Below are 25064 nucleotides of genomic sequence, written 5' to 3'. Positions count from 1 at the left end.
GTTTATTTATTTTTAGCTGGAATGATTAACTGGACAGAATAGCTTCCATTACATCAACATAGTTTCAGTGGTAGACTTTGATCTAGTGACATTTGACTTTTTAGTCCTGTGCTTTAAAGATATGGTAACTACTCTCTTCTATCACACACGCACTTGTATGCATTCACACACTCACACACACGCATGCATACAAAAGGATGAAGGATAAATATAAATTTAACTTTTGCTCTGGTACAGAATAAAATTCAGTTGTTTTGATGTTTCATCCTCTGAAGAATGTATCAATGATGATCAATTTCATTGTGTTCAGTTAGATGGGGGGGAAATGGAAGTTAAGATGTCTGTGTGTTTTCTGGTGGGATGAGCTCCCTACATGAAGTAAAACAGGCACCAACTGGCAATTGTAACTATATCCCAGTGTTACTCCACCAGAAACTAAGCCTTTACTGTATGGTACTCACACATGTGTGTGCACACAAATTTCTAATGTGTGTAACTGATCTCATAGCTGTATGGTCTTGTGTAATGTTAAGGGAGTGTGGAATAGTAATTAAGAACATTGAAATCTGAATTAGAGATAAAGGTCTTTCCTTCAAAATCAAGCTTAAGAGCTTTGTAAGTGACTATGCTAATCAGTTGGGTGTACCTTTTCTGGGTGCAGTTCTAGGACATCTATAAATGTAGCAGCAGTACCATCCCAGATACAGAAAGAATATACTTCATTGTGGACTTCACTTGAGCTTTGCAGAATATCAATAATTGTTGGGGATTGAAATATTTTCTGAGAAGGGCCAGTTGTTTGGATGCAGTCCAAGTTATGTTAAGGATGGGTTTTAGCTAGAAGCAATCCTTGGTGATAGTGAGACCCAATATCTAGGGTCATTGTGAGAGTTCTAATGAAGTACTGGCTCATGGTTGCATGGCAGGTGTTTTCTTGATAGCAGTAACATTTGAACCAAAAGCAAATATTACAAACTGGAACCAGAGTAACATTTAAATGACCTAGTGACATTCTGACTTGGTTATTCACTATGAATTGACCAATGATGAATTGGCATGGTGCCAAGTTGTCTGAGCAATAAATTGACTGGCAAATTGATCAGCAAGGAAGTGACTGTTGACAAATTGTCTCAGCACCATTTAGCTAATGTCTTTCTTCATCAAGGTCATGATCAGCATGTATAATTAGGGTGAGCTCATTCATTAAAATTCACAATACCTATTAAATAAACTTAAATTTGACCAAACATTAATTTGATAAAGTTGTATATTTGTATATTTATCTTTGAAATAGCATTCTACCTCTTAAAAGTTATACAGCTTTCAGACATCTATCTTTTATTGGTGTTACTTTAGCATGTGGTCTACCACAGTATCTGTAGTCTACACTGTGAAGTGACCTGATCTGTGTTAGTATTAGGGTTAAAGGCTAGGTTAGACAGCATGTTAAAGTGTAAATGGTTAGGTAGACCACATGATAAAGTGGCACCTTTTTATCTTTTGCTTGTTTCAGTCATTGGATTATGGCCATGCTTGGGCACTGCTTTGAAAGATTTTATTGAATAAATCAACCTCAGTACATTTTATTTTTTTCATGCCTGGTACTTATTTCATCATTGTCTTTTACTGAATCTCTAAGTTATGGGGGTTGTAAAGAAACAACACCAGTCGTGGGGGTCAAACAAAAAGACTTACATGCATGCACACACATGAGCAGAGCACACCACACACACACACACTTCTTTCAGTTTTGTTCTACCAAATTCACTCACAAGGCTTTGGTCAGTCCAGGACTTCAGTAGAAGACACCCAAGGTTCCATGATCTGGGATTGAACCCAAGACCACATGGTTGAGATGCAAGCATCTTAACCACATAGCCACATCTATATTTTATTTATTATTTGCAAATAAAGGAAAAAGGAAATAAAATATTTCCTGACTCATTTTCAATTAAAAAATGAAAATCTGTTGGATATGTTGCACAGGAGTCTATCTTGTATTCAACATTTCTGTCGACCATAACCAACATACAAACTGTTTTTTTTTCTTCTTCAAGAAGTAAATCTTCTGTTCATAAAAGTGAGAAGAAAAAAAAAGGTTGATGTAGTTAGTTATTTTATTGTATCTTTAAGATATTAGTTTCTACTTGCTGTATTTAAAAATAGATACAAAGCTCCTGAGTTTTGCGAAGCCACCTGCAGCAGGTAATATGTAATGTTACCTCTTATTTATAACACTATATAAACAGGAGCTACAGGATTTATGGTTGTGAAATAAATAAATACATAAAAATTCTCTTTTCCTGTAGTTCCCTCACAAAAAAATGACCTTCTTTCTAGGTTTACCACTTTCTTAATGTGGTTGCGAATTTTACATAAAATTCTCTTTCTTTTATGTCGATACAAGTCAGGTGTTTTTATTTCGTTGTCCTTTTGTTTTTGATTTCAGTCTTCTCTGATTTGAAATTTTCTTTGACCTACATCCATCCTACTGTTGTTATGTAATGAATTTAAAATTTTTACATTAATTCTCAGAGCTTCTAATCCTTTGCTCCATTTCCTTTCACCATAATATCTTCTTAGTCTGTTATTTCCATTTAGTTTGTCCCTTTGGATGTTATGCATAATATATCAGACAGATTTTGTCTGAATCAAAAGAAATCAAATTCTGATCCACACATAAGTAATGAAGCCAGTACATACTCCAAGATTTTAAAATGATTGAAAGTGCTTCAATTAATCAAATGTAGTTTTAAAATGTAAGACTTCACACCATGTAGCATTTACTGTTATCATGACTTTAATAATAATAATAATAATAGTAATAATAAAAGTAATAATAATAATAGTAATAATAATAATAATAATAATAACTTTTCTGTTCATTATGTGCAATAATGTTCAGCTGGCAGCATTATTCTAATCTTTTTGTTTCTGGCAAAAAACTGAAGAAAGCAAGGGGAAATTCCTGTATGAGCAAGGGAGTGGTTGTGGTGGGTAACATTAGTAAACTGTCAGATATTACTATAATTGAAGCTCTGCTTGATAAACTAGATATTGATCCCCGCCTCCCCATAAAAAAATAAAATAAAATAAAATAAAATAAATGAAATATTTAGCAGTTAGTAGCCATCATGTTTTCAAGGTTATTGTAGATATATAAAATACACATATGTGCATAAACAGTGAATATTTCTATTAATAGTTCATATCCATTTGTATCCATTCTACTTGTTAATTAAAGTGAAGGGGAAGAGAACCATGAATTAAGTGTAACCAATACATTCATGATTAAATACATAAATGTTTTAATTGCAGCAGTGGAATTTCATTGAAATTCTGATTTTTAGACATAATATCTTATTAATAGATGACCTTGATTTTATTATCAGCTGCCATAGAAACCAAATCCTATGTTTGTTTCAAAATCATCTCCTGCTTTATATTATGTTCTATTACTAGATTAGTTGTTTCCGCATTTGTATATATTTATATATGTATGTATCTCTATATACATACATATCCTGTATGCTTTGTATTTAGTAAAGAAATTCTTAATTTCCGTGGGTGTCCTGTGTTCTGCTCTTTCTTAAAAAACTTCATTAGCTTGTTATATGTAGTTAGCTCACTCTAAATGACTGCTGTTGTTGGTCTGCTTAAATTCATGGCAGAGGAAAAGAGAAAATTAGATGATTGATTTACTTTATAACAAGCAGCCTACAAACCAAGCATCTTAGTATATGATATGCTCCAATATGGTCTGGAACTGCCAATGTAGTAGCCCAAACTAGGACTGCCAAAGTAGTAGCCCAAACTTTCTCAATGAGCTCTCTAGCATTTTTTTGAATTAGTATCACATATTTACATCATAAATCATAAAGCTGTTGAAATCACTTCCTTCTGTTCCAGCATTTGGTTTTTTTTTTATCAATTCCAATTAATCAAAATGTTGTTTCTTCTGCAGTGGAAGTAATTTTATTGTTAATAAATCTTTATTAATGATGTATCCCAAAGCAAAATTCAGCTATGAATAATAGCTTACATTGATTTAAAGACCCCTTTGGGGGAAGAAGACAAAAAAAAAAAAGGAAAAAAGAAAAAAAACAGTTAAAAGTTGCCTGCAAGAATCATGCACCCTCTGTTAGATAGTGTTAGCTTATCTCCCAACCTCTCTCTCTCTCTCTGTCTCACACGCACACACAGTTGCTCTGATTTAAGATCAAAATCTTAGAAGTCTTGATAAAGACATTTAACACACATGCACGCGTGCTCTTTCATCTCTTTCTTGCCCCCCCACCCCCGTCTCTCATATGTCACCTGTAAACTTTTGAGAAATTTGTTCTATACTTTTGCATTTATTAATTATAAAGACAGGTTGAACTCAAAACTTGTTATTGTTGGCTCATTCTGACCGTATCACAGTCCAAAACACTAATTGCTATAACGAAACATTATGTCAGAAGCATAAAGATTTTTATACTTTGCTTTTAGCTATGGCAGGCAATATGAGAGCAATATACATGTTACACTGAGTCTTTTCATCTTGATGTATGTATTTATACAAAATCAATGCCTACTACACAACAGTGATGATCATAGACTAGCTGTTTGACAGTGACTTGTACTGGTGTAAATAAGTTGTGAAAATAGCTTTAACAAGTTTGCTGTTAATGTGTGTGCTAGTAGCTAGGCCGATCTGCTTGCACTTAATAGTCTACTTGTACTATATGGTAATCTATTAAGAATATGTACTTCCACATGGAAGTAGAGAAAGGTCAACTGACAAAGAATGATGTCACCAACCAACCAACCAACAGGTAGTGCTTGTGTCCTTTTCAACTTAACCCTGTGATGCTAAAAACTCTGTCATAGCAGGCAGTCCATCAGTCTGTATAACAGTCTTTTTCTGCTCTCTTGTTACTTTAGCTACTGGGTACATGCTATCTGGTTTTCCTTCTATGTTAATTGCTATATTATATCTTGTAGTCTTGAAAATGGTTTATTAAAACAAATAACTTATTAATTGCAGATTATGTAGGCATAAAGGTTGTATTTTAGAAGTGATAATAGTAGTATAATATTTTGAAGTCAGCTATTAATTATATATTTATTCTGTTTCATTTCATTTATTTATTTATTTATTTTTTTGCACTAGCTGTTGTGTTTGAATAAACTCCTTTACTTACAAATGCTTGGTTACTAAACGTTATTTTTACCTCTGCCAATCATTACCTGATTACACAGTTTTATAAAGAATACTTGAGATGTAGTCTACATAGATAAAAATAGGGCATTTGCCAAGTTTGGTACAACAATAACAACATTCAACTCCTCATCACCAAGACCTCTGTGTAATGATATTTATAATTTAAACAGTTTGTTCACAAAAAGATTTTTTTAAATTTCAACCCTTTTATTTTATTTTCTAATTCATGACACATTTCATAAATACTCTAAATGAGTTCTTGCTAGCTGATACTCACCCAATCAACCAAGACAAATGTTACATATTGTTAGTACTTTAGTAGCTCTAGTAATTAGATGCTGAGGGAGTCGGGGAGTAATAGCAATGGCAAAACATTGAACTAAATACCTTCTGTATTTAGTTTCAAAGTGCAAATCCTGATGGGGTTGTATTTGCAAGGTCAATAAAGTTAGTACCAGGCACATACTGACTCAGTTCTCTTTATCAACAGTAATCTTTTCCTCCCTATTAATTTCTGACTTTGTGCCAACATGAAAGATATTGGTTAAATATTGGTTTCAAATTTTGGTCCAAGGCCAGCAATTCAGGGGAAGGGTTAAGTCGACTACATTGACCCCAGAAGGATGAAAGGCAAAGTTAACCCCTGGCAGGCATTTGAACTCAGAACGTGAAGACAAACAGAATGCTGCTAAGCATTTTGCAAAGCATGCTCAAGACTCTACGATCTTGCTGCTTAATATTGATTAAATATTAATGTTCAATCTAATTTAACCATCAAGTGAAATTATGTAACTTACATAAGGTGAATAAAATATTCATTATGAAGCAGACTGCATGAGACTTGGCTTATCATCAGTTGGGCATACTACTAAAAATAAATTCAGGGTAATGTTTCATTAGGTGTTCCATGCACCGCAAATTGCCCATGGCTATTATAAACTGACATTGAATGGTTTGCTCTAGTCAAATCATTTATGCAAAATAGACAGTATATCATAAAACCTGCAGTGCTTCAATTTCTTTCATTCTGAATATCCTGTAAGTCAGAAACCCAGTCCTGTAATGATTCTGTTACTGATCAGAGATGAATGGGAGAGAGAGAGAGAGAAATTAGCTGTTTCCCTTATATTAGAGTTTTCCTCACTTCCTTCAAAATGAATGTAAAGAAGCTTTGTACAATTCTTATGATACTTTGCATTTCATAACTGGCTAACTGATGCAGCCCTATAAGATACCATGTGGTATAGTTAGGAGTTAATTTTAAGCAATGTGACTTAGGTAGGTTAGACAGACATTCTGGGAGGAAGATGTTGAAACTGAAACCTCTTTTTGTTAAATATGTGGTATATTGGTAGTCCTGTCAGATACCATTTTATTGTTATAGTCCGTTTGTCTATATTTCAATATTTATTTAATATCCTGTTTTTTTAAAGCACCCCCATCCTTCATAATGTTATTGTCTATAAATTGCATATCTCTTGAGCCTGGTAACACAAACATTGTTCGTGTAAATTACAGCTTCTGCTTTAAGTATAGTCAGGTACAAATCTGCTTTCAGCTGGCCATATTCTTTTCCTTGTTTTCAATGATTGAACTGCTGTATTACTTATCATTTTAGCCTGGTACTTATTACTATTTGTCAAACTGCTAAGTTAAGGAACAACATGAAGACACACACAAAGGCTGATATATGCACACATACATGTGCACGCACACACTCACAAATGTGTACATGGTTGATTTACATACATTTTCCTTCTACCAATTTCACACAGACATTTTCCTTCTACCAATTTCACTCACAAACTGTTGATCAGCTGAAGCTAATTTCCTAAGATACCATGCAGTGGGATTGAGCCTGAAACCATGAAGTTGCAAAGTGAACTTCATAACCACTTGACCATGTCCATATTTACTTGATGGCATATAAGATGTGCATGTTTTACAATAAAGAAAATCTCCAAAAAACAAAAATCATCCTGCATTTTATATGCAAAGTTGGCCCTGTATATTATATGCTTTAATGCACTAAAATCTTTTTTCTCCTGAATATGCACTGCTGAAATTAGGGTGCACCTAATATACCTGTGTGTCTTTTATGCTATCAAATACAGTATATGAGTATAGTTATATTATTTTGTGTCTGTTGTTTGATGAGATTTTATGGTTGTTTATCAGTTTATTCACTGATAAGAAAATAAGAGAGATCACTAGCTATCTTCATCCTGTTTATATTGTTTGTAACCCATTATAACATAGTTTGATATTATCAAGAACAATTTGTTATAAAAATATGGCTGCAGCTATGTTATGTCTTGATACATAAACATGTTCCCATTTTGGCTGTTCAATTAGCAATGACCTAATACTAGTATCTTATACTAAATACCATTTGTAATACTACCAAACATTAACAGGTAGAACCAACAAATCCGTGCCAGTTTGAAAGAACAGATGTTATAAATAAATGCATGAGGTCACTTTATGAAGAGCCAGTCTCTCTTTCTCTCTCTCTCTCTAGTTGTATGGCTTGGAAGATCACTTTACAATAACATAATTACCAATTTGATCTTATTTGCATGTCACCTGAGCAGGTGTCTTCTGCTATATCTTTGGATGGATTGACCTAAACTTTGAGAATGAAATTGGGTAGACAAAAATTGTCAGGAGCTTGTTGATAGAGTCCACTCTGGTCAAACATAAGGTCCAGGTCTCCAATTTGAGGACAATAACATCCAGTACACACAGTAAAGTGGTTGGTGTTAGGAAGGCATCCAGCTGTAGAAACCATACCAAAGCAGACATCGGATCACAATACAGTTCTTGGACCTATTGGATCCTGTCTGACCATCCAGTCCATGCCAGCATGGGAACAGGCATATTTAATGATAACAGTGATGATGTTTCACAAGTCTCAGAGACCCTCCAATAAAGTCCTGGGTACTGTCTTACTTCCATTGACGAATCTATACTTCATATACTCCTCCCTGGCTATATACACCTCCATCCCTATCTCTAACCATCTGTCACTCTCCTTTCACACTCTTACAAACTACCTATGGATCCATCCTTTCAGATCCTCTGTCCATATTCTTTATTATTTTCACCTTGTACCTCAAGATACAAGAAAGTGAATATCACCACCATCTCTTTTCTCTCTTTCTGTATTTCCTCTATGCCAAGACATATGTTCCTGTCCCTTTATCATATTTTAACCTCTTAATATCTACCATAAAACCACTCCCTCAATGCTATACCCCAACTAAGTTGAGTGAGTTGCTTGGTGACCTCACTAGTGCCTGTGCCAGAAAAAAAGCACCCAATACACTCTGTAAGGAGGTTGACATAGGAAGGACACCCAGCAGGCCCTGGAGCTCGATGCAGTCCCACCTTTACCAGTATGGAAGATGGATGTTAATCTTCATATATTGTATACAGTGATATGTACTTTTATATATTGCTGTGTACTATCACAATAATGATTTAAGTTGCTAACACAGGTTCTAATATTGATTTATATGAATCCTCATCTGCATACTTAAACCCATACAGCTACTCTTTCATTCTGTGTCTTGCTATCTCTCTCTTGTTTGATTGAAATAGTTTCCATTTTGTCCAGATGTATAATTTAAGCCCAACCCTTGTTGGTTATGTTAGCCAGATTGGATTTCTTGTTGTTTCTCTTTGCTAATCAAAAGTTGGTTAGTTTCTTTTCACAGCTCCTATAACCCAGTATATTAGAAATATACTTACAAACCAAATACAGGTACACTACCGTTTTTCTAGCAACTGATGGTTCAGCAACTCCTTCATTCTGGATAAATCACGAGATGGAAACTTGGAATTCCTGTGGCTGCCAGTCTAGTTCACTGCATAACCATTAGCAGTGTTTTACCATGTGTTTACGTGTATTATTTACACTGCACTTGTTAGTGGTGATACCAAATTTTGAGAGATCCTCTGCTTATGTAGCTTAAATTTGCCCTTAATTGTGGCTGCTACATGTAAGATAATCGAGATCATCATTGGTAGTGTCAAATATAAACTCCAATCTGTATTAATCCAAGATAAAATAAAACTGTTCCAAAAAAAAAAATGGACTGTGGTATTTTGGTTTCTAAGCACTGTGACGTGATTAGTAATTAGTGTAATTAATAGGTTACAGGTGTGTTGATGAATTATTATTATATAAATATGAATGGCCCAGAAAAATGGTTAATCTGTCAAGGCTTTGGAACCAAGGATACTGGATAATTGGTAGAGTTTATGTATTTCACTCTTTGTCTTCTGGTAATATTAAATAGCTTCTGCTTTACAATTGTAATTTCATATTAATAAAAACAAGAAAATGGTTCAATATTTATATTTGAAACTTGCTATATGAAATTTGAGATATTATTATCAATGCCAGTGTGCAAGTATTGGGTTGTGAACATAATCTGTCACCTGGTTTAAGGGTGCCTTTAACAAAATACATTCTTTTTCGTAGGTATGACTTTAAAATGCATCCAATAGTGGGGTCTTCATTTAGGAGTTCCAAGGTTTTTGAGGAGTATGGTGTCATCTCTTAACCACTGTTGTTCCCAGATCTACTCTGACTTGGAGTAGTAACACTTGTCAGGGTCCCAGCTATAGGTTAATTAGCATATTAGGGATTGCCGACCTGTGCATGTGAAGATTGGATCCAGCAGACTCTGCAGAAGAAACTTTCATGGCTCAGTGGAGGGGAAGGCTGCTGCAGTAATGCATTGTAGAGTGCAGAGAGCAGGATGAGGCAAGTAAGATATCTTGGTCCTCCACTGCATCCCTCTCCATCCCCAGTCATCTTGGCCTGGTCTTACCATTGGATTAAATATGGTCATGGACAAGAATGTGAGGCTGATAGTGCACAACTCTTCTTCACTTTAAACAAAGTCACTGCACAAGTCATCAGTCAATCTTAAGGATGGCTAAATGGTTCTCCTTATTCTGACAGATGAGCATGATCATGACATTCTGTTGCAAGCAGGTTCTTGATTTAAAAAATAAGTTCCAGTAGCTCCAGAATAGTCAGGTCCCCTTCCTCTGTGGATTAAACTATAAAAATTTTTTTTAAAAAGTCACTGATTTCTAATTTATTTTATGGACGCTCTTTAACTCAGACATGTTCTCTATGCATGAGTGGGAGTAATGTGTGTGTGTACATTTTTCATTAGATGAATGGAAAGGTGGTGGGAGGGTGCACAAAAGGAAAAGTGCAATTAACCTGGGTTTAAATGAGCTTGGCCAGGCTTCTCATATTTTGTGGATTGTCTAAATAGAATTTTGAAGAATTAGCAAAAAATAATGTTGAACTAAATCCAAGCTTTGCAGAAGAGTAATTAATTATTGTCAACTTAATTTTCACATGATCCACTGAGTTTCAGGATAGTTAGCTTGGTTGGTTGGCAGGCTGGTAGGAAAACAATGTTCCTCAGAAGCAAAATATACAAAGAAAAACAAATTTTATTCAAATAGTTTATATTTTAATAATAATAATAATAAAGCTCCCTTTCTCCATCTCCCTCTTCCTAATAATAATAATGGTGATGATGATGATAGGAAGAGGGAACAACTGTTATCGACCAACCATGCATGCATTCTCTTCTCTTTGTCTGTTTCAGCTCTTCTCTTGCAGGTCATCATAAATTAAAGCCCTCTTCTTAATGTTCAGCATTTTCTATTAAGCTACTACTCTCTATCAAGATCGATGATTACAAAAAGTTAATCAATATTTTCTGTAAAGTTTTCTTTTTTCCTGTTTTTTTTTTGTTTTGATTTGTTTTTGCTCTTATCATTTTCTCCTGTCTACTTACTTGAAATTTTTTTGTTTTTTAATTATATTCTTTATCTCTATCTCTTTTTCTCTCTCTCTCTTCCATAGGTATAGCTTTCACAGACTTACCTGTAAGTATTTTTTTAATATTTGTTAATTGCATCACATTTGACAAATAAATCTTTTATTGTAATTCTTCTTCTTTCTTTTTTTTTATGTATTCATGCTCATAAATAAAATGTTAATCAAGGTTGGATAGTTTCTTCAAAACTAAAAATGTTGCTACTGCTTTTAGCATTAAATGCACTCCATAATATTTAATGACCCAGTGGTAAAAATCTCACATTGCATGAAGTGAGTTCAATTAAGAAAAAAAAAAAAAAAAAAAAGTATTTCTATCAGAATTGAACTTGTGACCTTTAGGTATGTAGCTCTATTCAATAATATATAACCTTACCATGGAACATACTCAAAACCACTTCACTGCAGTATTTTCCTAACCCATTTTCAGAAAGAAATAAAAAAAGCAAAACCTGTTGGATGACAGCAATGCAGATATTTTAACTATTTATTTGTATTTATATTTGTAAATATAAATTTTTATTATTCAGTCTTTCATGTAATAGTAGTCTGCAAAAATATGGGGTCAGTATATTTAAGCAAAGCCAAGCTAGACCATTCTATTAAGCAAGACTGTTCCGTCAAGCATGACCATTCTATCAAACAACTCTACCAGACTGTTTGCCAGTGCAGCTGATAGAAAAGAGATAGTTATAAAGATGCAACTGTCTTACTACTACTACTACTACTACTACTACTACTACTACACAACTGCATATTAGAGTAATTATTAACAGAAGTATTAGTGTACCCAATGGAAACTAATTCTAATTGTTATTTAACATGTAAATAGTTAAATATGTAAGAAATTAGCAGTTTATCATTGTCATCATGATCATCATATGCCTGTTTTCCATGTTGGCATAGGTTAGATGGTTTGACAGGAGCTGGCAAGCCAGGGAACTACATCTGGCTCCAATTGTCTGTATTGGCATGGTTTCTACAGCTAGATACCCTTCCTAATGCCAGACACCTTAGAGAATGTACTGGGTGCTTTTTACATGGCACCAGTGTGTGTGTATATATATATATATATATATAGTTAATCCAAAGAGAAAACACAACAATGCGAGGATGTGGAACAAGTATAGTGTTATTGGATGCTCAGGAAAAGAAAGAAAGAAGGAGGATTTAACGTTTCGAGCGGAGCTCTTCGTCAGAAACAGAGAAAAAGGAAAGATCCAAGGAAGGGAAGACTGAAGATAAAAACCGACAACGATACACATGCGGTCACATATTGAATGTGGTCAAGAGAGTGAAGGAAGGAACAGATGGTGGCACGGATGAGGAGGCGGGAAGTGCAGGCGAGGGTGGGCTCGATGAGGGGGGAGGAATAGGGGTGGCGTGGAACTTCAAGAGGAAGCTATTGGGTGTGATGTGATAACAGAGACAATGGCTAAGAAAAGAGAGATGGCTAGAGTAGCAAGTTTTTTTTATATATATGGTTCAAATGTATAGAAAACAAAAGAGAAAGACAGGTGTGGGAACAAGCATGTGTAATTAGCTTGATGCTCGGGAAGAATGGAAAAGTCTTTGATGTTTTGAGCCTATGGTCTTCAACAGAAAGGGATCAGAGGAAAAAAATGGAGAGAAGGGAAGGAAAGAATGTGTCAGGGTTAAGGGTTTCAGTCATTAAATTGTGCCACCTTGAAAAATTTTTAGTAGTATGAATCAACTCCTGTACTTTTTTTTTTTAAAGACTGGTGCTTATTCTGTTGTTCTATTTTGCTGAACTTCTAAGTTACAGAGACATAAACACATCAACACTGGTTGTCAAGCAGTGGTATGGGAGAAACACAGACACAAAGACACCCACACATAGCTATATAATAAATGCAAAATTCTGTCCATTTAGGACCCCTATACCTCAGTCTATATTCACTCTACATAGACATATTATACCTATTTGGAATCAGGATGATCCCAGGATTGAAAATCTGCCTTTCATTTAGTTCTTGAACATCCAGCACTGGGATCTGACTTAAAAGCATTTGGGTTGCAATTTTTAGCAGGTAAAGCTTGGCTGATTCACACAGTCTAGGTTGGTGTTTGTCACATGATGTCAGAGATCAAGGGGGGAGATAAATGACATTCCCTTCGTTAATTTTAGTTGAGATTAAGAACTTTGGGACAAGTTGGCCAACAGCTGGAATTCAACTTGGGACTGAAATGATTGATTATATTTCAGAATTAATTTTCATCCGTCCTTAACCCCTGATCAGATACCACGAGGGCATATAGTCATTATAGATGTATTATAATCATGCAGTTTAGCTCTCTTCATTTATGGGCCACTATGCCAGCGCCGCCTCCACTGGCTTCCGGGCCGGTGGCACGTAAAATACACCAATCTGACCGTACGACAGGCACCCATGCCAACCCCCTTGCTTGCGAAGACATGTTGGGGCAAGCGAAATCGAATTGAACCAGCCAGGATCCCTGGTCTGGTGTTACGTAAAAAGCACTATCCGACTCGTGGCCGATGCCAGCGCCGCCTCCACTGGCTTCCGTGCTGGTGGCACGTAAAATACACCAATCTGACCGTACGACAGGCACCCATGCCAACCCCCTTGCTTGTGAAGACATGTTGGGGCAAGCGAAATCGAAATCGAATTGAACCAGCCAGGATCCCTGGTCTGGTGGTACGTAAAAAGCACTATCCGACTCGTGGCGTAAAAAGCACTATCCGACTCGTGGCCGATGCCAGCTCCGCCTCGTCTGGCTTCCGTGCCGGTGGCACATAAAATACACCAATCCGACCGTGGCCGTTGCCAGCCTCGCCTGGCACCTGTGCAGGTGGCACGTAAAAAGCACCCACTACACTCACGGAGTGGTTGGTGTTAGGAAGGGCATCCAGCTGTAGAAACACTGCCAGATAAGACTGGAGCCTGGTGCAGCCTTCTGGCTTCCCAGATCCCCGGTCGAACCATCCAACCCATGCTAGCATGGACAACGGACGTTAAACGATGATGATGAGGATGATGATGATACCCAATTAGCCCTTCACAGGAGCTTGCTTAAAAGTCCACATGGAATGTGGCTTTTAAGCTTGTGTGTGTGTGTGTGTGTGTGTATGTATGTATCTATACACATGCGCACACACAATGGACTTCTTCCAGTTTCTATCTGTGAAATCCACTCGCAAGGCTTTGATCGACTGAGATTATAGTAGAAAACATTTGCAGAAGGTACCACATGGTTACCAACCCTCACTTGTTTCCAAGTGAGGTAAAAAAAAAAAAGTTTCCCCATGGTTGCACAAGTTTTCATGGAAGATTGGAAACAAATGACATCATTTGTATGACCGTCACACTAGTTTACTGCTATAATGTTTTGTCATGACAAGAAGGTACACACGCACGCATGCACACACACACACACCTGCATGTGTGTGTTTGTGTCATTTGTTTCAGTCATTAGACTGAGGCCATACTGGGGTAGTGCCTTTAAGGGCTTTGTTGAACAAACCAACCCCAATACATATTTTTTAAAATCTGGTACTTATTATATTGGTTTCTTTTTGCCAAACAGCTAAGTTGCAGGGACATAAACAAGAGCAAACCAAAACGATCTCCTTAACCATGTTTTCTGTTAATGAATCTTATGTGTGATTCATTAACCAAATGATATTTCAGGAATGAACAGGATTTCTTTAAAACAACAACCACAAACTTGTGGAAAATATATATACATCAGCAGTTGCTATAGTATTAACACTGAAATGACACCAAAACCCAATCTTTGCTTCTGCTTGTGCCACCTTCCAAGTAATAGTGGTTGTTAGTTCCCACCTACAACCTTTCAACAGCAGTTAAGCTTTATAGAGTAAAAGAAAGAAAATAAGTATTTTTTTTTCTTTCTCACTCACTGCCAGAATACAAAGTCGACAAATGAGAGATGCCAACACTATCTCTACCAACCAAACAGTTATATAACTACTGTTAAAGCCTAGATTCTATTGAAATAAATATCAAATTTTAACAACACTTCCTTCATTTGGCAATCACTGCTGACACCCACCACCACCACCACCACCATTCTTTTAATGTGGATTTAAGTCTTTATCTTAGAGGTCATTGTTTCTATTTTATTTATATATTTGTTAAATGTTTCTGTTTTATTTTGTCATTATGTATTTTATTTCCTTCTTTATATGACCTAATTTTTTGTTCGAGAAAGTTGTAAGGCAAGTTAAGTTCATATTTCAATATCTCCCCACTGTCAAGAAAACCCACAATATATGTATATATATATATATATATATATATATATAATATATATATATATATATATATATATATATATATATATAAACTATTTCACTTGTTATATCACAAATAAATAAAATACAGAAAAAGAAAGGAAATAAGATTTGTTATAAAACATGAAGTATCTCCCAATAGAATTGAGTTTTTAATGTACACACATGTATGTTCCTTCCCTACCACTTATATACACACATACATATATGTTTCAAAGAGTCCTTATTTGGATGTTTCTCCAACATTTTGACCAAATAGTCTCCATACATGTGGAATGCTCTTCTAGCCAGCAATATCTGGGTGGCTTCTATCTGTTTAGTGTTGGCTGTCAAAAGAAAGAGTACTCAGTACCATAGTAGAGATTAATAGCATTTTTAAAATTTTGGTTGAGTCAGTTTCTTGCTATTCTGAGTTTTGTCAATGGGTGCACAGGGTGTTCAGGCAAGTTATAAAAGAACATTGATTGTTGAGCAATAAGTGCATGTGTGTGTGTGTGTGTGTGTGGGGGGTAAACAGACAGAAATATACACACACACAACAGGTTTTCACACATTTCTGAACTAACTCACAAGGCATTGTTCAGCTTGGGGTTATAGTAGAAGACACTTGCCCAAGATGCTGTGCAGTTGGACTGTATCCAAAACCATGTGGCTGTAAAACAAGTCCCCACCACACTGTTTCAATCTATCAAATTCTCTCCCAAAGCATCAGCTGCCTTGGGGCTATTATAGAAGACACCTGACTAAGGTGCCACTTAGTGGAACTGCCCCCAAATCATGTGGTTGTAAAGCACACATGCCTATATCTATTTTTATTATTTTTTATTAGTTTTTGATTTTGATCACATCTTTTCTCTAGCAATTTAAATTATCAAAATTATCGTGAAGAAACATGTTCCTCTTTCTCTTTTTAAAGATATTTTCTATCCATATTTGACCATGCTAGCTTTGGTGGATGGTTCTAAAAAGTTCAGAAATAGGGGAACAATTGAATCCAAGGAATCAATGGTAACTCAATAGCTCTAATCATAAGTAATAATTCTATGGATGGCTTGGTGTTCAAGAAGTTCTTCTTGATCATGATTCCTTGGGTCAGTTCCATTATGGGGTGTTTTAGGCTTGCATCTTTACCACATATCGACTGGGCCTCCTGAGTGAAATTGAGTCGGCAGAAACTGGAAGCCTTTCAGATAAATTGCACCAATGAAGGTGTGTGGCTAAGTGGTCAGGGCACTCAGCTCATGATCTTAAGGCCGTGAGCTTGATACCTGGTGGTGCATTGTGTTCTTCAGCAAGACGTTTCATGTTGCTCCAGTTCACTCTGTTGGCACAATTGAGTACTGCTTGTATTTCAAAGGGCTAATCTTGTCACATTCTATGTCATGCTGAATATTCCTAAGAAATACAAAAAGGGCATCCATGTCTGTGGAGTGCTCAACCACTTGCACGTTAATTCCATGAGCAGGCTGATCCATTAATCGGATCAACTGGAACCTTCATTATCATAACCAATGGAGGGCTGTTGTTACCAGTAACTCAAAGGTTCGAATGTGTCACATATTGCGCCATGCTGATTCAGCTTAAGAATTATGTTAAGTGTATTCATGTCTGGAATACTCGACCATCATCATCATCATTGCTGGCCAGGTAGAAAAACTGCTACAGACTACTGTGTCTGTTTTGGCAGGGTTTTTTCAGCTGGATGCCCTTCCTAACACTAATCACTCAGATGTGTAATTGGTTGAACAATAGAATGCTTATCATTGAATCTGAAGGTGGTTCCAAGAAGTAATAATTCTGTTTGTTCTTATGTCCCTTTTTTTAATACAAAGCTATGAGGGGTTAGATAGATATATTCTTAAGATATTGTTCTACAGCCAGATATCATTACTGTTTTTTTCAAGTGAAAAGTATCTTATTCCACATCTTTGAAGGCACAAAGCCAGCTGATGATCTGCTGATAGGGGAAATGACAATACGTAGTCACTGCTTGTTGCAGGGTGTAAACAATCACATAAATAGACATGAATACACTCATATAAGTGTGTGTATATATATGTATATATATATCATCATCCATCCATTGTCCATGCTGGCATGAGTTGGACAGTTTGACTGGGCTGGCACGCTGGAAGGCTACACCAGGATCCAGTCTGATTTAGCATAGTTTTCTACAGCTGGATATCCTTCCTAACACCAACCACTCCGAGAGTGTAATTGGAGCTTTCACGTGCCATTTGCATGACTTTGGTATCTGCTATGACTGCAGTTTTTCTCGGCTTGATGGGTTCTCTGAAGCACAACATAATATCAAAGGTCTTGGTTATTGTCTCCATGAGGCCCAACACTCGAAAGGAGCCCAGCCACTTTGCCATCATGAGGCCCAACACTCGAAAAGAAGTCAGGTACCTCACCTCCATGTGGCCTGTTCAAAAGGAACTCAACCACCTTGCCTCCATGAGACCCAATGCTTGAAAGGAACTCAGTCAGTTTGCTTCTGTCAGGCCCAACATTCAAAGATTGATTTTGTGTGTGTGTGTGAAGGCGCATGGCTCAGTGGTTATACAGCCGAACTTACGACTGTTAGGTTGTGAGCTCGAATCCTGGACCAGGCTGCGTGTTGCGTTCTTGAGCAAGACACTTTATTTCACGTTGCTCCAGTTCACTCAGCTGTAGAAATGAGTTCCAGTGTCACAGGTGCCAAACTGTATTGGGCTTTGCCTTTCCCTTGGATAACATCGGTAGCATGGAGAGGGGAGGCTGGTATGCATGGGTGACTTCTGGTCTTCCATAAACAACCTTGCCCAGACTTGTGCCTCGGAGGGTAACTTTCTAGGTGCAATCCCATGGTCATTCGTGACCGAAGGGGGTTTCCTACATACATATATATATATATATATAATATATATATATATATATATACATACAAAATCCTAGAGAGAAGATGGAGATAAGATTAATAAAAAATTATTTATACATTGACAAGACCTACAATTGTTTTAATTCATCGCTTATAGTATAAAATCAATCAAATTTAATTTTTATAATAATAATAATATATATGTGTGTGCCTATATTATAAAGTATTCAACCAGTCTAATCTTCAATATTCCTATCCCTCTGAGGCTTATATATCCTCACTTGTACTGCATATATACATACATAATTTCACTTTCTTTGTATTTTCTTGTTTAGCAAAACTTGTATCCCACTGTTGGACTTCAGACTCCTGGAGAAGTGGTTGAGGCAAATTTTGGACAGTCTCCATTTGTATTTGATATTGAAGACTACATGTGGGTAAGGACATTTGCTAATTGTAATTACTTTCTTCATTTTACAATATTTCTTTTTTCATTTTTTGTGATTGCCCAACCCAGCCATTCTTCTTACATATTGACTCCATTCCAATTATGTTGTCTCTTTTCTATTCTTAATTTCTATGTTTTCTTTATCTTTTGATTTTCTTGTTAACTGAAACTAATATAATGGTAAAGAAAGTAGAGACATCTAATGTAAATCTCTTTTGTAAAGTACTTTGCATTCTAGCTTCAAATCCTTCCCACATTTACTTTGCTTTTCATCTTTCTGGGGCCAATAAAATAAGTAGCATTAATAAGCCAGGAGTCAGTTGAACCAATCTCTTTATTCATCAATATATTTGATTAATGTGATTGCCCTCCCATATAAAAATTGGCTCTGAGCCTAATCAAAGAATAGTATGTTTTCAGATGTTCTGTATTGACAAACAACATGGAAATTGCTTTCCAATACTCATGTAACCATGATGTTGTTGTTGCCATTCTTTAGACCTGGGTCATCTTTGTTTGAGCAGGCCAATGATCAAAGGCGTTCCAGCTTTGACCATCCTATATTTTTTTTATTCAGGCATAATCACGACACAACATTATTTGATGATATGAAATCTAAGTATACTCTTTTTAATAATTGTACAATCAATGATCAAGTGTTCTTGCCATAACCAACCCCAGACATTTCCTCTTGTACTTAGAGACCTACTTTCTGTCATTTCTAACATTACTCACTCCCTTGCTGATGATGTTCTTTACTGTTCTGTGACTTCCCACACAGCTGTTGTCCACATTTACCCTAAACATCTCGCATAAAACCTGCACTGTCTTGATGAACAGAGAAAAGATCCTTCAGTGGGCAACATAGCAATCTTAAGTCACTTTCAATAGCACAATGACAATCACTGCTCATATTAAGATAACCATTTGTACTTTACCTTCTTTAGTCTTAGAAAATCTGCAGCTAAAATTTTCCGATGTAAGCTCTGTGTCTTTGTTGATGATCTTCCATGGCAATACTACATACACAAAATGTAGCTTAAACTGCGGTCCAAAGACTGGCTCTCCTCTTCAGGGCCCAAAATACTTCAGTTTCTGACTTTCTACAAAGCTCAACTACAACCTAAAATGGCATTCTTCTCCCACATCTAGAATGGTGTTGCTGCTATATATATATATAATATATATATATATATAATATATATATATATATATATATATATATATATATATATATACATATACACAAACATCCAAAGCAACATCAAAATGATGGCCATCCAATTGATTCATGAAGACTTGCTCACCAATCGAGTCCTTAGTTTGTAGTATTTCTTCTCTCTGCTTTATTTTATTGTTGTTGCAATGACCTATGCTTCTCTAAACTATCTTGCTGTCCATCCAACACAGCCTATACATTTGTCTCTCCTTTAATCAATTCTATTATATCTAACACTCACCTTATGTCTTATGCTAACCACTCTGTCCAATCTTTTACCTCCAGAGTATCAAATTTCTGGTGTTCTCTTCCCACCATGTTTTTTCCTGCAAATGTCCACTTCACAAATGTTCAAGTTGAACAGAAAGAGCATTGATCTTAGCAGTCTCACAGGTCTTGCCATGCTATATGTATAGGGATGTTGCCCCTCCTTCAGACTAGGTCATAACAAATAATCTCAAATGAAATAGATTTATTCTCTAATAATGTTTCCATCTACCAAAAGATTGTGTGAAATATTTCAAATTATTACTTGCTAATTGTAGCATGTATAAGTGGTTAGATTGTTTGGTGATTGGGAATGTGAAACTAAGTTTTGACAGTTTGAGGTTTCAGCTTTAAATCATATAATATATACTCTAATTCATGTAATGAGTACTTTTTTCTTCTCATTTGTAATTCAATTCTAAACACGCATGTGCACACACACACACACGGCTACTATTCAAAGCAATAATACATTTATATTTAGGAGTATTCATCAATTAATAAGCGATCTTTTGTCAGTTTTAAATGTGGCTCTATTAGTCACTTCCTGCTTGTAGAAAGATTTTCTTTACTTCTCAAATACTAAGTCACTTGGAACAATTTTACATGCTTCACTCTCTTTTGGTTTTGGCAGTGCAGTGTAGAAAAAAAATGTTTGTCTTCTGCTATAGCATAAAAATGAAATTGTCTAATGATAATAGTGATAGTAATTTGAACTCTTGGAGATTAGAAATAAAATTTCCTGTTGTGTGTGATTTTTTTTTTTTTTCTTTCATCTTGACTGGATTACATTTACCAGTATTAACGGTTTCCCCTCTTATTTCACTAGGAATGGCGTATGAAGACTAGACTGACCATAGAAAGATTCCCAGTTTCGGACCGAAAAGGAGAATGGCAAACTGCGCTACAAAAGCACGTAATTTTATTGTAAGAGAAAGTGGGTGAGAGAGAGAATGTGTGCGTGTGTGTGTGTGTATAATGTCCTTTTTTAATTTTATTTAGAACCAATTATTGATATACAAATAAATGTCTGTCTACATGTATTTGAAAATATGTAATATATTTATTTGGTCATATTTTCTGTTCATTTCCCTTTCTCTGTCATTTGATCATATGCACACACACACACACACACACACACACTCAAACATGTTCTATCTCACTCTCTCTCTTTCTCCTATTGTGTACTAATAATGTTAAATTGTAAGCCCATTTATTGTGTTGAGTAGCTGTGAGAGAGGGTGGGGACAGCTCTTTAGGTTGGCAGTAGATGATAGCAGATTGACTAAGCTAGTTAAGAACTTAACGACTCAATAAACAAACTGAATGAATAATTCAAATAAAGAAGAATTTATTCAGTTGACAAAATTTTTTTCTGTATTCTCCCTCTCCCTGCATTTTTGTTTGTGTCTTTTTTGCTGCTGTTAGAACAAGGTCTTTGCAAGGGTAAAACAGAATCTTTATTAAAATTAATACTCTCATTGAACTGTACTTTGTCTTGCTGCTGCTATAATAGCGATAAGGAGAAATGAAATTATACAGAAACTTAAGTAGGTGATACAGTGCAAGACGATTAGTTCCATGGTTATGTACGAGCTAAATTTACCCTTTCACTTATCAACTATGAAGTCAAGTTAGTAGTTGGCTTTAGCACCCGATTGGTGTTCAGATAGATAGGTTTTTATCTGAAAATGCTGCTTACCAAATTATCAGTCGTGGACGTCATGCTTTGTTTGAGCTAATAGGAGTCTGTTCTAACAATGTCTGGCAGCTTAGTACTGCTGCTATGCTCTAATGTTGCTCAGATTGGCAGAATCGTTGGAGCGTTGGACAGAATGCCTTGCAGTATTTTTTTCAGCTCTTCGCCTTCTAAGTTTAAATGCTAAAGTGGGAGGGGGTGCAAACTTCATGCTTTGTTTGAGTTAACAGGAGTTCGCTTTTTACAGCATCTGGCACCTTAGTACTGTTACTGTGCTTTACTGTTGCTCAAACTATTTATTGTTGTTAAAGCATTGGACAAAATGCCTTGCAGTATTTCTTACAGCTATTCACATTTTTACGTTAAATTCCACCAGGGGTTGATTTTGCTTTCCTCTTTCTGTGGTTAAGTACCAGTTGAGTAATGGGATTGATTTAATAATTTTAAAAAAACCCTTCTTTCCCAAATTTCTAGATTTGTGTCTTTGTTAGAAAAAAATTCTATTTATTATTATTATTATTATTATTATTATTATTATTATTATTATTATTGCGACAATCCAGCAGAATCTTTGGCACATTAAACAAAATGCTCAGCAGCATTTTTTTCTGCTTTATGTTCTGAATTTGAACTCTGTCTTTCATTCTTTTGGGTCTTTAAAATAAGTACCAGTTGGACACTGGAGTTGATGTAACTGGCTTACTCCCACCCCCAAAATTGCTGGCCTTGTGCCAAAATTTAAAACTACTACTACTACCACCACTTCCAAGTGTAGTGGAGTATAGTATTAGGGATAAAATGCCTTCTGGCATTGGTTCAGGCTTGTTATGTTCTGAATTCAAGTCATCCAGGGTTAACCTTGCCTTTCCTCTCTCTGGGATTAAAATAAAGTATAGGTCAAGATCTGGGTTCAGAGATTTTTGACTAATTCCCTTCCTTAAAAATTGCTGGCCCTATGTTTAAATTAGAAACAATTATTGTTATTACTCCCTTTTAACCAAAAGACTGTTACTTTTATTGTTGTTGTTATTACTGTCTGTTATATTAAAGTATTAACAACAGATTCCTGTGATGTAAAAAATCTGTCATGCTATGGAAAAGGATGGTCAAAGCATGTGTGCAAGGGGGGGGAGAAATTCAGATGAATGCTACTGGCCCATACATACACTCACACACATACGAATGTTATTGGCATGTATACATGCACATACAGACACATCACAATTTAATACTTGGTGGGTGTTTCTAATTAAACTGTGGATTATCCATTGAATTACCTAGTTATTGTTATTCTTTCTGCCCTTCTGAAAAATAAGTTACTATTCATTAAGAGTAAAGTGAAGCATCACACCAAATGTTTAAATGTATGTGCTTTTGTTTTTATTTTTCTCTCTCTCTCTTTCTGTCTTCTGGGTTCAAATTCACTTTGGTGTTCAATAAAACACCAGTAAGACACTCAAGTTGATATGATTGACTGTACCATATTTAACAAATTTCTTGTTCTCTGCTGATGTGAACCAATTTGTTAACCCTTTTAGCATTTAAACTGTCCATATCAGGCCCAAATATTCTACCTGTTTAATGTTCACCCTAGCCAAATCAGGTCTTTTACACTTACCTTACAATGTCATTTTCAAAATGAACAATCATCATCAAATCTCAAAGCTTCAAGTTAAAGCATGATTAATTCAAAACAATGTGAATAAAGAAGCATTCCATTTGACAAAGTAATCTGAATGCTAAAGCATTAAGCCTTCAATTAAAGTGGTTTGATTTTATGATGATACTCAAATCACTGTCTCCAGTATTTTTGGAGGAACTCATTTTGAGTACAATGTATGTGTTTTTATTTTTTTGAACATGTGCTGTGTCTAACTGATATTTTTCACAGAATACAAAGTGCAGTTAATATCCTAATATATCATTAATTTGTATTCATAATTGTTCTTTCTCTAACTTTAGTGATATTTCATTTAATTTCAACCAACTCCTGCATTCTAGACAAGTGGTTGTTAACCCTTAGATGGTAACAGCTCCTTGTATGTGTTGAGGGCTCAAAGGAGAGTGGAAAATGTCAGGAATGAGCTATAAATGGACTTCTTTCAGTTTCTGCTTACTAAATTCACTCGCAAGGCATTGGTTGGCCCCAGGTTATAGAAGACACCCAAGATGCCATGCAGTGGTACTGAGTCCAAGACCACATGGTTGTGAAGCGACTTTCTTATCCATGCTTTGCTGAGCTTAGAATATGACTCAGACATTGCACTACCAGTAATCAAAAACATAGCTGGTTCTGTACTAAGGCCCAAAATAATTTTGTTACATAAATGCTTGTCTTCTTTAGTAATTTTCATACAAATTTATGATAGTGGGCATTAGTCCCCTGTTAGTATCTAAAAGGAAGCAGAAGCTGGATATGATTATATCAGAAAATATAAATAGATGCATGCATGGCTATGTAGTTAAGATGCTCTCTTTGCAACCACATAGTTCCAGGTTTAGTCCCACTGTGCAGCTGCTTGGGCAAGTGTCTTTCTATTGTAGTCCCAGGCAGACCAATGTCTTCTGAGTGAATTTGGTTGATGGAAGCTGTGTGTATGTGTGTCCTCGCCCATCCACTTTTTGACAACTGGTGTTGATTTGGTTACTTCCCTGTAACTTAGCAGTTCAGCAAAAGAGACTGATGGAAACTACTGGGTTTGATTTGTCCAGCATGGCTGTAATCTAATGACTGAAAGAAATAAAAGATAAGAAAATAAAAATAAACCAGTAAATCACTGCCCCAAACTAGCTTGTGTTTGATGATACATTTAAAAAAAATTTATTTATCTATTTATTTGCAAAATTTGGGTAGGTGGCATTTGTAAAACCCTATCCAGTAAACAGAGTTGCTGAGCTACAAAAGGTTCTAGATAATTGTAAGTTTTTATATTGTAGAATAAGAAATTTTCCATAGATTTTTCAAGACATTTTCATTGGTTAAAATGATAATGTCTACAAGCAAAAAAATAAGTAAACACTTCTTTAAAATTTTTTTGTTTGATGGGTTTTACTTTATCTCTCTTTCAGTAAGTACTGTAGCTTGTCTTATACTGTGGTTTTGACACTTACAAAACTCTAATATGTGATGTGTGCTTGCATTGTTTGGTTTTTATTGGCCTTATTTGCAGAGTTTCTTGAGCACATATTT

The 25064-nt window shown here is 35.6% G+C and overlaps 1 protein-coding gene across 2 annotated transcripts in view; it reads left to right on the top strand.

The window, feature by feature from the left end:
- The window catches only part of LOC115210876 (ran-binding protein 9), a 184866-nt gene that overhangs the window by 138582 nt on the left and 21220 nt on the right, over positions 1 to 25064 (top strand). For both annotated transcript variants that reach the window (XM_029779643.2, XM_029779645.2), the window contains exons 5-7: positions 11109 to 11131; positions 18577 to 18678; positions 21005 to 21087. In XM_029779643.2, coding sequence (XP_029635503.1) covers positions 11109 to 11131; positions 18577 to 18678; positions 21005 to 21087 — 208 coding nt within the window. The remainder of the gene's footprint in view (positions 1 to 11108; positions 11132 to 18576; positions 18679 to 21004; positions 21088 to 25064) is intronic.

The sequence above is a fragment of the Octopus sinensis genome, linkage group LG4 (assembly GCF_006345805.1).
Source record: "Octopus sinensis linkage group LG4, ASM634580v1, whole genome shotgun sequence".
Classification (NCBI taxonomy): Eukaryota; Metazoa; Mollusca; class Cephalopoda; order Octopoda; family Octopodidae; genus Octopus; species Octopus sinensis.
The sequence above is the reverse complement of the archived record's forward strand: the minus strand, read 5'-3'. Positions and strand labels throughout refer to the sequence as shown.